The 18,302-nt window shown below is 36.5% G+C and overlaps 1 protein-coding gene across 2 annotated transcripts in view; it reads left to right on the top strand.

The window, feature by feature from the left end:
- Positions 1-2,722: 2,722 nt before the first annotated feature.
- Positions 2,723-18,302, top strand: part of LOC127646711 (tyrosine-protein kinase JAK1-like) — a 42,751-nt gene continuing 27,171 nt past the window's right edge. Inside the window, exons 1-6 of one of the 2 annotated variants that reach the window (XM_052130532.1) lie at positions 2,723-2,919; positions 10,203-10,408; positions 12,935-13,058; positions 14,280-14,433; positions 14,808-14,971; positions 17,458-17,806. In XM_052130532.1, the coding sequence (XP_051986492.1) occupies positions 10,210-10,408; positions 12,935-13,058; positions 14,280-14,433; positions 14,808-14,971; positions 17,458-17,806 (990 nt within the window). In that variant the 5' untranslated portion in view covers positions 2,723-2,919; positions 10,203-10,209. Of the gene's footprint in view, positions 2,920-6,226; positions 6,313-10,202; positions 10,409-12,934; positions 13,059-14,279; positions 14,434-14,807; positions 14,972-17,457; positions 17,807-18,302 lie in introns of those variants that run through there. The other variant, XM_052130533.1, reaches the window with a different exon arrangement.

Below are 18,302 nucleotides of genomic sequence, written 5' to 3'. Positions count from 1 at the left end.
ATCTTATGCAGTGTTACTTTTAAAACAAGATCAATCAAATTGATCTTGTTTGAAGGATTTTTGCAAAAGTAATGCAAAGTAATCTCTTCAGTAATCAAAATACTTTTTGAATGTAACTGTATTCTAATTACCAATTATTTAAATTGTTACTGTAGTGGAATACAGTTACTTATATTTTGTATTTTAAATACGTAATCCAGTTACATGTATTCCGTTACTCCCAACCTTGGATGTGGGGTACAATGGAGCTAAAGGTCCCCGGGGTAAAAGACAATTTTGAGTTTATTTTCTCCCAAAACACTAAGCAACAAAAACTAATAGTACTTTCCTAAACACCTTTGTCACTATACTACAAAATATTCCTAATCCATGAGATTATTGCGTGCAATGTCTAAAGTTTGATTTTGAGGTAATTTGATCTATTTAATTTGAAAATGTTGCAAATGTATGACGCTAATTAGAGTCCCTGAAAGTATCACATTTATTTTTTAGACAAAATACTTGGCATTTTCAGCTTAGTTCAAGGTGAGTGAATCAGACGTTTTTAATAACTGTCCAAAAATTTAAAGGGTAGTATTTGGGGTAGCCTACACGGTCCACTTGTTGCAGGGGTTAAAGTGCCTTATAAAACACATTGTTACTCTTAAGTGGGGCGAATAGGTTTGTTATGAGAAATTGGGCTCAGAACGATTGATCCAATCACAATAGATAATGTTTAGTGCTTTTAATATGATGCACAAAATTCAATAATGCTTGAACATAATGTTTTTAAAGAAAAACTTCCAAAGTTAATTAATGACTGAAAGCAGACTTCCAGTTTTCAGTTCTATTCTTGCATATTTTAGAAAATCATCTGTTCAGTATGTTTGTAAGATCCCGATCTCTGCTGATTATTTGTGTCTTGTTACAGGTCTATAAACAATGCATTATTGCTTTTAGGTGAGTGCCTATGCCACTGTTACACGTAGGCGTATAACGTCCCAATAAAAGTCTCTGACTCATCCAGCCACAGGAGTTTCCAGCTGGACTCTTCTCAGTGTTTGATTGAAAAGTATCATTATATCTCAACACAAATGATCACAGATATGTAACGGTGGCGATCACTGAACACGTTTTCTGATTACATCCATGTATTAAAGTTAAACAGATACATTTAGGATAACATATTTGAATAATTGTCTCTGTGGGGCAGCCCTTTTTTATTTTAAATCTGGCTGCAGAAATCTGTCTTCTGATATATATTCTCATTCGCCTGTCTGAACCATTGTGAACTTATTACTTACACTACAGCAGCCCTCTTGTGAAACTGCAGCCCACAGTTTCTGGCAACTCATCTGATGGTGAAGACGGGAAGTCCCTCCCTTTCATGGCAGGCGTATCCTCCTGGTCTTAAAGACCTTCCTAATGTCTGAGAGAGCTTTGTGTTTTGTTGATCTAGTTTAAAAGACAGAGCCAATATAGAACAGTTAAGCATGCTTGCTAGAGTTAAGATTAGGTTTGGGATTATAGAAAGTGATTTGTACAAGATGAGTAATGGAGATTTTTACATTTGATAAGATAAGTGTTTAATGTTGAGCATTTGCTGCTATCCAAATTTATTAACATTAACTAATTTATTATACCGACTTGTTAACAATATTTGTATTTGTGAAGCATAAATTATTTATGAATATCTTTATTATTTATGGATGTGTGAAACTTCCTACACATTGTCGTGCATTTAAACTGTTTTATACACTATGACTGCAGTATGATGTACTTATTTAACTGACGCGCATAATACTGGTTAGTTCGCAATCCAATGATTATTACAAGTCTTTTAAATTATCTTACGCTTTGTAGTCCTTGATATCATATGACATCCATTTAAATAGAATCATTGATCTCATTATTATAATTTTTAAGTCGCTGCAATGTGGGGTGCTTCTATAACTCCTTGTGTTATGTGCTTTTTATGCTGTAAGCAAATTGAAAATATTTGAAACATTCGTGGAAAACTTAGGCTAATGTGTGCATTTATGCTATCATTACAACAATACAAACAGGGTTAAAGCTAATTTAATCGTATATATAGTAACTGGTGTTAACTATAAGGTACTATAAGTAGCTTTATTGTTGAATGTAACTACAATAACCCCCCCCCCCCCCTGTCTACTCTCCGCTTGAGGGTTAATGCAGAGTGTATTTAGCAGAGATGAGCCACTTTTATTAAAATGAATGGGAGAAATTGGAACGCTCTAAACGCCTAACGAATGTAGAAAGGAAGTCCCGCCTTACAGGTCAAGAGCCAATCACCTTTTAGATACAGACATCACATGTCAATCAACTCTAGAATGCGCATGCGCATTAGCTACACAAACCGGGGAAATTGCGTTTTTTAACATAACATAAGTTAAACAATCACAATTTATGTTACCAGTATTGTCCGATTTCATTGTTGATTTAAAATATGTTCTTTGGTCGTAATCTTAACCAACGTTTTTTGAGATTTTGATCTTTCTCCGTTCAAGTATATCGGAGCTGCACTGGCACGACTGGAAATAGCCTCCTGAGAGCGTTCCAAAGATGGCCGACAGTGGACTGACTTGCTAGAAAGTGGTAACTGCTATTGGTACCTCATTTGATTGATAGGCAGATGACCCAATAGGCGGCATGTGACAGAGCTCATCGTAACCCTATTTTCGGGAATGTGGTCGACGCTTGACAGGAAACATTAGTTGATCATGAAGACTTAGCCACGGGTTGTACCACTGCGAGGTGAAGTTTGTTTTGGAAATTTGTCTTGTTGTCTTACCTTTATACCATCGGTGGACGGTTTGGAGTTGAATAAAGGGAGCTTTAAATCAACAAAATACCAAGAGGAAGAATTCAAACATATGTAATGATCGAAATGAAACGGAAGTAGCTTTGCCTGGCGAGGTAAGTACGAGGGACGTAGCTCTTTACATTCTAACTTTATGATATCTGTGGGTCTGATTACATGTGTGTCAGTTCTCTACATGTGCTATGTTAGTAAGTAATCAGGTTGTGAGACGATTTACTGTCTGTTTGCTTGTGGTTGCTGGCATATAAGTCGATTAACGCGTAGAAAGAGTAGGCTAACTCATCTCCGTCTCTAGAGCAGAATCGGTCACGATTGGGCTTTAAATTGCAGTTTTAAAGCAATCTATATTTATAAAAAGTCAATTTTAAGTATCTGTATTATTAGCGGTCTGCTTGTGGACTACTGTACAATTCAGAAAGTTACTTCTAAAAGCATATTTGGTATTAGTCAGACTTTCGTGGTTGTGATGTTTTAGTGAAAACTCCTAAGTTTGTTTTTGTGTTGTAGCTGAACGTTGACGTTGTCTTTATAATTGAAGCCTTTGTCGTGGTTTGTCTGTACTGTACGCTCTGACTGTAGTTATGTCAATATGTATTTGACCACTTACACGCAGATAACAGCTTGAAAATGAATAAGTGCTTGCTGTGCAGACTTTAGAATGGGTTAGAAATGCTTAATGATCAGCCAGAAGAGTTTGTGATTGGAGTGTGTTTAAATATAACGTTTATTTAAGATGTGTGGTTTACTCTGACGTCTGACGGGGGCGACATCACCAATTAAACCAATTGAATCGGATCTCATTCTGTTTGATTGGATTTGATTTGGATTAAAACTGATCAACACACGCATGTAATGGAGAAAGATACTCTTAAACAAATCTGTCAGACAACGCAAAACGGTCGTCTTTTAAAAATTTGATAATTTCAGAAATATGTAAAAGAAAGAAATATGATAAGAATACTGTATGTAAAACTCTGTTGTCTCGTAAATTTACAACAGCTTAATTTCCAGGTAAAATCTGAGAGGGATACGTCATAATCAAAACAATTATACGCTATACCACAAGATTACCTTCTGATTATGTCGTCCTATTAATTTCATACTGATAAATTGACGAGCTACACTTTGATCATTTCTTTCACATGCCTCAAGATTTTATGACTATTTTAAATTTATCAGCATTGTCATAACAGCTGTTTTGATGGGGAATCTCTTCAAAATTGAAGTCGACCAAAAAAAAAAAAAAAAAAAAGAATTGTAAAAATAAATACAAAATATTTTAATACTTCTCCTATCATTATCAAAAGTGAGAACTCAGTTCCCGTAAAGGCTGTTTTGATGTATTATCCCATTTGAAGCAGAGAAGTGACCACTCTGGACCATCTGTAGCTTTTATCCTGATGTTGGTTCATTAGAAGAGCCTCATTTGGATTTAAATTTACACTATAACAGAACTTCCAAAACAGAAGAAAAAATACTCATATTAAAAGGCAGGTTTTATTTAGCTAACAGCAGCAAGAAAATGATAGACTTACTGGTTTCTTTGCATGGCCAACACTGAACATTGTGAGTGGAATTTCCCTTTAGAATAAAACTATGAAATGGTTTAAAATGCGTCATATGTTGAAGTTCCTTCTGGCAGTGTCTGTTAAAGGATGTGACATATGCTTCTATAACTGACATAAAGAACAAAACATAACTGAAAGCAAGCTCTAGCAAAAACTGTTGTGGGTTTTTGAATGAAAATAGTCTAAACATTATTTTAAAACAGATTAATTTAAAAGCAATGTTTTGGATTATCAAATTATATGGATCAACTGGTCTGTTTGCTAATGATTACTTAAGAATGATATCAGAATTTAAATTAAACTCCGTTTGGAAATGTTTGTTGTGTTTCATTAAATACTAGGCAGTATAATGAATGACATAATTGGGAACATTAAGAAAAGGTTAACTCTTTTATAACTTTATTACATAATTTAGTTAATAATGGAGGCGTAAAAATAACCAACATTTTTTGGTAGATCAATGAGTAAAGATGCTGACTACCAACACTGGAGTCGCAAGTTCGAATCCAGGGCATGCTGAGTGACTCCAGCCAAGTCTCCTAAGCAACCAAATTGGCCCTGTTGCTAGGGAGGGTAGAGTCACATGGGTTAAACTCCTTGTGGTCACTATAATGCATTTCTTGCTCTCAGTGGGGCGCGTGGTGAGTTGTGCGTGGATGCCGCAGAGAATAGCGTGAAGCCTCACACACACACACACACACACACACACACACACACACACACTGTGTCACCTCGGTAACATGCTCAACAAGCCACTTGATAAGATGCGCAGATTGACAGTCTCAGACGCAGAGGCAACTGAGATTCGTCCTCCACTACCCGGATTGTGGTGAGTCACTATGCCACCACGAGGGCATAGAGCGCATTGGGAATTGGGCATTCCAAATTAAAAAACTTGGTATTTTAATAAATTTTTGCTGTTGACAAGCTTTCTATTCCTCTTAGTTTGAATTGGGTCAACACATTTGGAAATCTTTTATTGACCAACCCGATCTCATCAATACATAATTAATGAGGTGGCTATTTTATATGGTCTCACACGATGTTGTTCACATAAACTTGTACGACATTATCACGTGCAAATTCCCGGATGTCTAATGCGGAAGTAAGCGTGAATTCCGTGCACGAGGCGTTAAGGACATGCTTATTAATATTATGCCCTTACCCAAACCACTTATCTAAACTTAACATTTCAGTAGTATGTAAACATGATAGGAAGCTGTTGCGTGTGACAGAAGCAAGTCATTGAGTATTAGATGGAAACGATGTCCAGCAACGTCATTGGCTATAGTCAGTTCATGGGAATTCAATGGAGTGCAGTCGAACAATATCAAATGAATCAGCCAAATTTGGAAAAGTCGTATGAATCCTGATGATTTCGCTATTGCACATTCACAAGTGCATAGAAGTTAATTTCCAGTGGCTTATGTGTTGCGAGAAGTGCAGAGAATTTTCACCAAAAAAAAAAAAAACATTTTGGGTTGTTTCTCACCAAAACCTATTGTATGGCTTCAGAAAACTTGGAATATTTTTTTTTTTGGGTGACCTATTCCTTGAAGACTGCAACATTTTTTAAAAGGAACCAAACTGAATAGAAAAGAGGAAATTAATTAATGAAATTCATTATTTCACATTGTTTTGAAATCAGCCACCATGATTTAGATTGCTTGCAACATTTTTGTTGTTTACAGACTACATTGAGGTCATGTGAGTCACCATGGAAGATATAAAAAAAAAAAAAAAAACTAAAGCTGTTTAGGACCTCTGACAGAGGTGATCCTAATGATGTTTATGATTTCATTTGGGATCATTTTCCCCCTTTTAGGATCTTTCCACTCAGATGTCGATATTTTGCCTGCAGAGATGGGCATCAAGCTCTGATACTTCATGACTGGTGATAATTAGAGCTTTGGGAACCAGGTATTGATTAATGAAGTGGGTGTTGTGAGCTCATAATGCAAATATATTATACAGACAAATTAAAAGGTATCTCAGTTGTTTGTCAGGCTTAAGGCACTTTACACTGCATGCCCAATTATTAGGCAAGTGAGTATTCTGATCTTATTATTTCCATGCACATTTTCCAACTCCAAACCATATAAACTTGAATGCTTAGTGGATTCAGTCATTCTCAAGTGTGATGTATTTGTGTAATGAGGGAAGGTGTGGCGAAAGTGACATGGCCAAGGTCAAGAAGGCTGAAACATGACCACCATTGAATATATTCACAAGTTGAATTATCAAGATTGGGAAAAGAAATACATGAAGACAGATTTTTCAAAGGTTTTATGGACCGATGAAATGAGATTGACTCTTGATGGATGGGCCCATGGCTGGATCACTAATGGACACAGGGCCCACTTCGAGTCAGGTGCCAGGAAGGTGGAGTAGGGGTACTGGTATAGGCTGTTATCATTAAAGATGAGGTAGTTTCGAGTTGAAGATGGACTGAAACTCAACTCTAAAACCTTCTGCCAGTTTCTGGAAATAACTTTCTTCAAGCAGTGGTACAGGAAGAAGTCCTTAGCATTCTAGAAGGCCATGATCTTTATGCAGGACAATACTTCATCACATGCATCCAATTACTCCACCATTTGGCTAGCCAGCAAGGGCCTCAAAGATTCCCAAATAATGACATGGCCCCCTTCCTCACCTGAATTAAATCCTACTGAGAAATTGTGGGCCTCTCTCAAAGAGATTTACAGTGAGGAAAGACAATACAGCATTTGGGAAGCTGTGGTTGCTGCTTCAGCGAAAGTTGATCGTGAACAGACCAAGAAACTGACACACTCCATGGATGGAAGGCTCATGGCAGTTATTGAAAAAAAGAGTGGCTATATTGGACACTGAATATTTTTGAAAGGCCAAAATGTTATCTAATTGTCATTTTGTGTTACTTATTTGTTGCACCTACTCTAAAAATTGAGAATAAACAATTGAGTTGGGAGAAATTATTTTTTTAATTTAGTTGCCTAATAAATGTGCACACTAATAGTTGCCTAATAAATGTGCACACATATATTCCACTGAGAAAGACAAAACTCACTTTTTCTTTGATAAACATTCAGGTTTGAGGTTCAATATCATTTTGGATTGCCTGAGAGCATTGTGTTTGTTCAACAATAAAATGAATCCTGACGAATACAATTTGCCTATTAATTGGGCACGCAGTATAAAGGCAAATGTGGTCTAACTGGTGCAAATTAGATTTTTATGCAAGGAGAACAGCACATTTTTGCATTCATTAATCTCAGGAAAGTCCTTTCACATGCCAGCAGGGATCTTAGCATCTCAACATCTCACACAAGGATTACGTGACGAGCGGGAGAGAAATTCATTGAGTAAAAATCATCTGATTCAGATGCAAGAAGCGTTCGTTCTGCCCTCCCTCTTGTTCTCCTTAGGACATACGGTTGAGTTAAATTGCTTAATGTGAAAGCACCTGTTGAGAGGACATTGAGTATGTGTTAAGACCGGTTCAAATGATACGATTATTTCTATGATTCTGCCATCTCAGAAAAATTGAGAATCCTAATGGGTTTCTGTAAATCTGCTGTTTTACATCGCTTAGTGTGACATGCTCACCGATAGCCAATTAAATGCCCTTAGGATGAGCCACAAAACTTGCTGGGTTATCCAAAACGGACCATTACAATATGTTACCAGTATTTAATATATAAACCAATTTTTGTTTTTCCTGAAGCGTTCTATATTGTTATCGTTATAACAGGTTACTCGTATTGTGATTGTGAGTAGTTTGGTCATATTGCCCACCCCTAAGCCATATTGTTTTAGGGATGTGTTTTGAAGTGAGAGCAATGTTTGAAAAAGAAAACTAATTAATTGCATGATTTTCAGTAACAACTATACACAAGTTTGCTAAAATGGGGCCTCATTTTTTAAAACGTTGCTGCCGTGTTACAGAGGGCACAACTTACACAAGCCCTGTACACCAGACCCAACAACAATGTTCAACAACTCAAAGTATTTTTTTCCAGAGGAATTGCAATCTTCATTTGAAAAGTTTGTAAAGTTTTTAGTTGTGTTGATTATAACATCTGTTAAATAAATAGTAGTTGAATTGCACAGTACCTGCAGTCAGTCTTTAATACTGAGAGGAATGATTTATGGGACAATCCATTAATTGAAACCCATAATTTGATATATCCATTCAGATCCACAGTATACAATAAACAAGCCAAGTCTGAGTTTGTATACTGGCGTCTGGTCTCATTATTACCTGCACGAAAACAGCTCAGATTGGAAGCACATGAGAGTGCTGGTTACAGCAACATATCCACATATGTGACACTTTCATTCATTTGAGTCTGATGTAGATTTAGTAGAAAAAGGGTTGTATTCTCAGCTTTCAAAATTGTGTCACTTTTATCAATAATAAATGTTGTTTTGATGGTCTTTAATGCTGTGTGAAAGATAGCAGTAACTGCCCATTCAAATGGAGTGAGGCACAACGCCCTATGAAGCTATGTTGAAATATATATATATATATTAGTACAACATACAGAAATTAGTCTTCTTTCTGCACCTTTGCACAGTGAACACACACACACACACACACACACACACCAAGTGAGATTTACACACCCAGCCTATTCTCTGCTATCTGCGTAGCCATGAACGTTACTTTTTAAAATATTAAAATAATTACTTTATCGCAAGCCCTTGCAATATGCATATATTTATTATGTGCTTGCAATATGCATATATTTATTATGTGCTTGCAATATGCATAGTGAGTGCTTCTTGGGATTGTAGTTTGTGCCCTTGTGAAAGATCGTATGTACACAATCTTGGACCCTTGTCGTGAATTGGAATCAAATCCAATCTGGAAATGTGTATCTATGCTGAGCCCTAGTAAGGAGAGGATTAGAGGTTGTACACAAAATATTTTTGTTAAAATCATAGATGGAGTAGTACTGAATGGAACAGAAAAGAGGCTCTTGAGATGCATCTTTAAAAGTTTAGCTATTTTATTATGAAACTCCCATGTTATTTTGCAACGCTAGTGCTGGAAGAGAGATGCAGTGCATTGACCAAAGATGTCTGTCTGCCTGACTGATGTCTACATTGACCAAAAAATAGAACCAAACGGAACACGCTCCATCTTCACCCTGAATACTCGTGTAATTTATCTGTTGATTACTCAAGTAGTCAAAATGACCAATATTCTCATAATCCCTAAGTGGTTTATTTTTCTTTGGTTTGCTTCTGTCTTTCTTTCATTGGTAACTGCTGTTTTGGGGTTGCTTACATTATCCACAAGCGTTGTCCAACTCTGAAGGTGTTAAGATTCAAACACAAACTCTAAATAATATACCACCTTGACGTGTTCATGTCTGACTGATGTCTACATAGACTAAAAAATAAAAACAAAATGGAGCTCCACCCTGAATACTGGAGTAAATGATCTGTTGAGTAATCAAGTAGTCAAAATGACCAAAATTTACATCCCTAAGTTTCTTACATTATCAACAAAAAGCTTTGCCCAGCTCTGAAGGTGTTAAGACTCTGAAACACAAACTGTTATTTAAGTCTTGCATATTCATTATAGGTGTGCCTAAGCATAGGAATATATAAGCATCGACATGGTCAGAGTTATTTGACTGAACTCTGCTCTCAGTATCTCAATATGTAATTTTTTTTATTATCCTTTTTATAGTTCCTTAGGTGTGATGGTGTAATAAATGTAACCTCATGAGGTTATTTCAAATGAGGTCAATGCTTTTTGATCCCAGTCTAGGCCCACAGCTCATCAGTAAAGCGTTCTCTTTACTCTGTTTATCCTGCAGTGTCTTGATGCCAAAACTATCAGTCATGGAGCTGGGCAGGCAACTGTGTGGGAAGATGAAGAAGCAAAGGAAGGCGGAGATAACTGTCCCGGCTGTCATGAAAGGACTGGAGATCCACTTCTACCTGCCTGACACACACCAGCTCGAGTATTTTAAAGACTGCCACACTGCAGAGGACCTGTGCGTGGAGGCTGCCAAGAGATGCCGTAAGTGTTTGGACAGTTGCCCACACACCCGTTTAAAGCACTAAAATATTGCATCCTAATGCATCTCTCAGGACATACCATGTGACTATGATGCGGCATCATTTCATCATACACATTGCTGAGTAGGGTTGACTGAGGATGTATCGTAGTATAAATTAGGGCTGCCCCCTGATAGTCGAACAAACGTTATTCGATGAGAAGAGTCTTGGTCGACCAAGTTTTGATTTGTTGGTTGGTCACAGGAAAAAAAAACGACGCACGCTGGTATTATTGCTGGTTGGTACAGTTGTTACCATTTCCCTGGCAAAGAACCTACTTCATCAGTGCAATATCTACCTGTCAGGGTCGGGTATTTCGTTGTTCGGGAAAATACATCATCTGTCTGAATAAATTAATTTTGTTCCCTCATTCAGGATATATATATATAATTACTCGGGTGAACAGTCATAAGACTAAACTGTTCACAATGTAAGAGTAAAGAAGTATAAAGTTAAACTAATGACATAGTAATATAGAAAAATGCAATAAATTAAGAGCTGTGAGTTGCTTTTTTTTAGTTTTTTTATAATATTAGCAACATAATAGATGTTGATAGGTGTATTTCCTAAGCAGGTGTGTTAAGATTCCAGTGACGAGCAGTTTGTCTGTCCACACTGAGCGAGAAACTGCTAGACCAACATAGATTGAAAGACCAAACTATATTACCAAAAAGTGTAGATAATACTAATATCATAAAAAAAAAAAATTTTATTTATATTAACTTGGTACCAAAGCGCAGGTACTTTTGACATCAAACGTATGAGTTTTTTTTTTTGGGATTTTGAACTAGTGAACTCCAGGGGTAGTAGCCAGTGTCTTTACCACTGAGCTACCCAGGTATGAGTTTTGGTATGTGATAGCTCTTCCTGTAGTTTTCTCTTAATACTGAGTGGACCATTTCAATTTGTAGCATTGGTATTTAAAAAAAAAATATGTAATTGTTTTTGTACCATTTCTGACAAAATAAGTAAAACTTTTTCACTGATAAGTTTGCATAGTAAGAGAAATGGACTACAAAAGAAAAATCGAGGTTAATGCTGTTCAATACAGATGTAAAGGGGCATTCTTTTACATTCAGTTTCATATTTTGATTGTGTAGCTGAGGAATAGGGTATTTGCACCATCAGCATTTAACAGAATAAAAAGAAGAACTTAAAGGGTTTTTACTTTCCGTATCATCACATGACACGGGTGGATTATGTGAAGGCATTGACCCTAGGATGATGATCACTACAGCTGACCATAGTGTCCCTGTACATCCCCTCCCAAGTCCCAGTGCAGAAACATATATCTCCATTTGGCTCTTGATCAATACTCAGCCACAAAATGGCTGCTAGGTATAAATGTTATGTCTGGAATTTCCTCAAAGTTGCGGCCAAGGACAAAAACTGGCCCGAACTGTGAGAGAGGAAAGGGAAGTTTATATTAGACAAAAAAAGCAGCTGTAGACGTACTGTGATGGTGTTTGTTTCATGCCGTCTGCTCTCACACCCAGTAGTTAGCCACTGGTTTTACTTCAAATGTTAGAAAGTCAGTCATCCTCAACTTTATTACGTTACTGTAAAGGGAAACGTAGGGTTCCTAAAAGTTTTAATCAAACCTTGAGTAAACACTTAATTTTAGTTTGGTTTGTCACACTATTCCCCCGCTATAATCTGAACAAGTGTCAGTTGTTATCTGTACACCTGCAAATGTATGACTCTAAATATCTTACTGTCTTAAAAATCAACTTGAAATAAAAACTTACCCACATTCGTGGTCTTGATGTGCACTGACTTCAAAATGTAAAAAAACTGCTTCACTTCTGAAGCAACATTTCCTGCTCGGATAACGTCATCAAGGCAATGCTGCCGATTGTTTAAAGTTAACCAATAGATAAATAGCTATTTAGACATGTTTTCAGTTACAATTAATTCAGCTACTGTTACAGATCTTTTTTGCAATCTTTCTAAAATCTAGACAATAGTTAACCATTTATAGCAATAGACCAAATAACAAAAGAAATGGCATTACCATTGGGATATGTTGAAGCAAAAGTTCTCGTAAGTACGTGCCGGCTCCACTCTGATATGGAATGTCCACTTTTTACAATTAAGATAGTTGCAGATGTTAAAAATCAAGATTTTATTTTCTAATTAAATATTCACTTTTGCTCTGAAATATGTCACATTATGAAAGATAAAGGGCTATTATTGAACAACGTTTCGTGTTGACTTTAAGATGATTCCGAAAGTATCTGTTCCTGCTCCTGTATTTGTTGTTTTTTTTCTTTTTTGTATATAGGAGATGCTCAACCTTTGATTCATTCTTGTGTCATGTTCCCGTAAAAGCTTGTTAAATACCCGTGTTAAGTGAACTTTATGCAAAAATAACCATTTAGCTGTAAGCACTTCCTCTCAGGCATCATGGAGACATACTGAAACTCTGATGGGATATTTGTCTGTTAAGGACTGTAAGACTGTAATCAGGCTCTAATTATTTCTCCAGACATCTCACCTCTGTGCCACAACCTGTTTTCTCTATATGAGGAGAGCCAGGATGTCTGGTATGCTCCTAATCACGTGTTTAAGATCTCGGAGGAGACCAGCATCAAACTTCACTACCGAATGAGGTAAGAGACCACAAACAGATTGCAGCTTGAAAACTCCCAAACAATGTTTTTAAGCACCAACGTATAGCTTACTGAGATTTCTCAAGAAATGTCTGGGTCATATTTCACCCGAATTTAAAATAAAAAATGGCAAGTGAAAGGGTACCATAATTTTGAAGCTCCAAAAAGCACTAAGTAGCGTAAAAGTAATGCAGTAATGTTGTTAAATCTGTGTCTTCAGAAGCGATATGATAGGTGTGGGTGAGAAACAGATCAATATTTCAGTCCTTTTTTTCTGTAAATGGTCCTCCCTACCCTGTAGGTGAAAACTAAAGAAGAATGTGGAAGTTGATGTGGGGATTGATTGTTAAAAAAGGACTTGAATAATGTGAATAAAAAATCTCCTAATAACTATTCTGCAAAAATACCTAGAATCTCTTTTCTGTATTACAGTGATGTATTTAAATATTATTATTAAAGTCCTACTTTCAGGACATAAAAATAAAATGAAGAAAATATAATGAAAATGAGGAATTATGTATAGAATTTGTAGTAAAATTTAACCCAGACATTTCTTCACAGTTTCCGTCAAGAAATTGATCCATTAATGTCAGTATTCTGTTTCTGTTCAATTGTATGATTTTATCAAATCATACAACTAATGGCTTTCTTTTAGTTGACTCTGAATATTAAGCTGAGATAGGAGAAATCATTTTAACATAGAATAAAATACATTGGATCCCCGTAACTTCCCCTTTTTAACCAGTATAACTAAGATAATATTCATTTACTGTATTCAAAATCAGTGGTGGGTACAAAACCGCTGTCTCCTCGTGTACAGCTTACCTGTTTTGCACACAAACAGGTTATGGTCAACCTTTGCACACCCTCTCTTCCTCTGTTGCATGGAGCAATTTTTTCTCACTCGTACAACTTCCTGTTAACATTGAGCTCTCGCTCACATGGCAAAGATGTGGTGAAGCTTTGCATGTACCCTCTGCACGGTACCATATGTTATTTACATTAATGTCAGCCTTTGTGATGACCTTGTATGGTGTGTTTGACATGTTTGAGGAGTGTATCAGCTCCTGTCATCAGGTTTAATGACTACATTTATGATCTTGTAAACATGTGGGCATGCTTGCACACACACTATTGAACATATTTGTCTTCTTGTTTTACCTTATTTCTCTTTGTCAGAGACATAAAGCCTCTGACAACTTATTTTCCTTGTATTCCCAGGTTTTATTTCACAAACTGGCACGGCACTAGCGAGATTGAGTCTCCAGTTTGGAGACACTCTCTCAGCAAACAAAAAGGGGGTATGATCACTCAAAAGGGCCCCGAGGGGACACCTCTGTTGGATGCCGCATCTCTTGATTACCTTTTTTCACAGGTGAGTGCAGGAAGCACCTGAGGGGTCTTTTGCATGGTTGTGCAATTCATTGTTATGACGTCTTTGAAGTAAACAAGATGAATATAGTATGTTGCGTGCTCCAAGGGCAGTGTGGTGTAGTGGCTATTCAAATAGCCTCAGATGTGGTATAATACGGTCTATTTTCATTGTGTATGTTGTTCCCTTTGAAGTCCGACATGTATTTGAATGTCTTTGTCGAAGCACTGTTACTTATTCAAACATCACTTTGGCACTGCAAACACTGGTGTCTGTTAGCTTGTGTGTTAAAATTGCAGTCTGCTTTATTAAAATTGTATCCTTTGCATACACTGTGTTCTGAAGCATGTGTCTGTATGTATTATGGTATCTTTTAGGGTCAGTATGATTTTCTGAGGGGACTGGCTCCTGTGCGCTCTCCACAGAGTGAGGTTGAGCTTCATGAGATAGAGAATGAGTGTTTGGGAATGGCTGTTTTAGCCATAACTCATCATGCCAAGGGCAATGATCTGCCGCTATCTGGAGATGGAGCTGAAACCAGGTGACCCACACTCACAATCTCTGTAGCTGTAATGCTTTATAACACACACCTGCAAAATGATCTATAGCAATAATATCAGAACGGCTCTTCCAACTATTAACCTTTCATTGCACGGTCAAATATTTTTGTATATATGCTAAACTGTATAATTGAACATTGTCCCAGGCCACTACTATCCTATATGCTGTGCTAGTTTCATATGTCTCGTCGTGTCACTCTTAAGTATCTTTTTTTTTCTTGCATAATTTCAACTGAAATCAATATTTCATTTTTATTTATTTGTTTATTTGCTAACTAAGTAGCCTTGTAATAAGCAGAGTAATCTACAGTCCTTTTCAATTTGCATTCTCTTTTGTCTACTTTGCAATAATGACTGTGATATTTATTTTAAAAATCCAGTTACTAGTGATGCATCAATGATAAACAATATGGTTATTGGCGTTGGTTTGATACTGATTTGTGTACCAGTACTGATACTTTTTAATGTGCTCCAGGACAGACAAATTATCATCGTATGTTAAAACGTAGCTGTGCAAAGAAACGCCAGCAGCAGAACACAACATGTCAGTGTTACTTCGAGATAATGATGTCTGTGGCGCCAAGTCTGTGCCACAATTTGCTCACGCATAGAGTTGCTGTTGATCGAGGAGACCGTGTGAGCGCACACAATATATTGAGTGCACACAGACATCAAGCACACTCTTCTAGAATGTCCTCGTACTCAAGTTGTGTTTGGTAGTCTATGAATCATATTTTGAATTGGAGCATAACTTCAGGGTTTCCACGAACATGGAAAACCTTGAAGTGTCATGGAATTTTAAAATGGTGTTTTCCATGGAAAGTGGTAAAATCGTTTAAAAATCATGGAATATTCATGGAAATTTGATAGTTAATATACATTTCATAAATGCATTATATGAATATACTAGTGCTGTCAGTTGGTATTTTTTTTTTTCATTGCAATTAATCGCTCTGTGTTTTCGTGATTTATCACAGATTTTTAAAGTGCTGAAATTTGACTTTATATGCTTCTTTTCCTGTCAAAATGCATTTATTTCCTTTTTAGGAAAGAAAACAAAACCATATGTAACAATATAATGCTTTATTAACATTTTCCAAACTATGACTTCCATAGTATAAAGATAGAAAGCACAAATTTAAAGGAATAGTTCGCTTAAAAATGAAAATTCTCTTATCATTTACTCCGCCTTATGCCATCCCGCATGTGTATGACTTTCTGTCTTCCGCTTTGCTACAGCAATCGTGAAAATGTGTTCACGATTTTTTGTCAGGGCGTCAGCATCAAGCGCCGCTTTGAATATCACATGGAAAGCGCTTGCAGACAAAAAACTTGTGATATTTAAGACTTGACCTGCTTCTGTAGTAATTAAATTGCACCTTACATAGGCTGAAAAATACTTGCTTTTTATCAATTCCCATCTGGGGTTGTTTTGCAGAACAAATAACGTTAAGACCTCCTTTTTCCATCATTTTATCCCTGACAAGGAATCACTGTTTTGTGTGTGTGGTTGTGGTTTGTGCATCAGTGTAATGACTATGGGGAGACACATCACAAAGGTTCAGCCCTCCCAACCATTGTTTGTTGCTAAGTTTTGCTTTATTAATGGTAAAAGCATTGATCGCAATTAAGAAAAATGGAAATGTTAAACTTTTAAATAATAATGTGCATTAATGCATTAATTTTGACAGCTCTAGAATAGATGCATGATGAAAACTCAAGGCATTTTCAAATAGATCTTTCTAGGCAATTACAATAAAATCATAAATAGTCATGGAAAGTCCTTTAGTGAATATTAACTTCTAGTTATGCTCTGTTTTCAAATGTATTTATAATGAATCCAAAATGATTACAAAATGCTTTTCGCTCTTGTTCTACAGCTTCTTTTCAAGTGTCAGGTGATGTTTCTTTAGTTTTAATTTTAGTTTTCCACGCAAACAGAGCTAGAACATAAAGCATGCATTACAGATAGGACGGAGGACTAATCTAATCACCTCTGATGGGCCATTGCCGTTTCATTGCTCAACGGACATGTTAGTGATTGGTTAGAACACTCAACTGCTGCTAAAACACGTTGTAAATAGAAACCATTGACCGCAACAGGAGCAGACTTAAATTGAGCTCTGTAATCGTCAATTTTCACGATTATATAATCGTGGCAGCCGTAATCGTGACTTAGTTTGATTAATTGTGCTTAACTTAAATCTGCCACAGCAATGTCCGCTAAATGATTTATAAAAAATCTGGTCTAGTAATCACAAACAACTGAAAAAGTTAATTCTTAGAAATTAATTGGTCAAAAAAGAAGGGAAACCTGTCACTTAAACTGGTGTCTATTGATTACTGAAAGTAAGTTTTGCTATTAGTGGCTCCATTTAAGTCTATCCCTACCAGTCACATTCCATATCCTCCTGAATTTCTCTCTCTCTCTCTCTCTCTATCTATCTCTCTCTCTATCTGTCTGCAGCTACAAGCGCTTCATTCCTGACAGTTTGAACCACACCTTTAAACAGCGCAACTTTCTCACACGCATGCGCATCAACAATGTTTTCAAGAACTTTCTGAACGAGTTCAACAGCAAGACCATTCAGGACAGTAACATAACCCTTTATGACCTGAAGGTCAAGTATCTGTCCACTCTTGAAACTTTGACCCAAGGCCTGGGCCGAGAGACTGTAGAGACCAAGAGCCTGAAAGTATCAGGGGAGAGTGAAGGATCTCCGGCCCACTCACTTCCCATTGGGGATGATGGAATGAGCTATGAAGTACAAGTATCTGGAACCACTGGGATCTCTTGGAGGAGAAAGCCCCTACCGGTGAGTTTAGGGCTTTATATTGCACGGTCTTTGGCATGTTCCACGACTGGGGTACAAAACTAGGGTCTGAACCTCCTTAAAAGTTTTTTTTTTTCTTTGTCTAACAAGTATTTAGTGATAGTGAAATGTTTATCATCAACAAGTTGTTTTATTTTGTGGTTATTTTCTAATTAGGTTGGCAATTTTTGTACTTTAACAAAATTGAGACAATGTAGATTTTGATTTGTGTGATTTAGTTATTTTCTAGCAATAAACATTATGAAACAAATAATCAAATTAAACATCAAAATTAAAGATACAATTATAAAAATTAACAAATAATAATAAAAAAATTGGTACAGTTGAAAAGGACTAGACAAAGTCCTCACAGCAATTTTCTTGCTAGACTAGGTGTTCATTAGATATTAGTTTAACACATTGTATATAGTTCCCACATCAAAAACATGAGATTTGTGCCTTAAATTCTTTAAAATATAAGTGCCCTTTAAAAATGGTA

This window comes from Xyrauchen texanus, chromosome 7 (assembly GCF_025860055.1).
Source record: "Xyrauchen texanus isolate HMW12.3.18 chromosome 7, RBS_HiC_50CHRs, whole genome shotgun sequence".
Classification (NCBI taxonomy): Eukaryota; Metazoa; Chordata; class Actinopteri; order Cypriniformes; family Catostomidae; genus Xyrauchen; species Xyrauchen texanus.
Note: the sequence above shows the minus strand (reverse complement) of the source record. Positions and strands in the feature narration are given on the sequence as shown.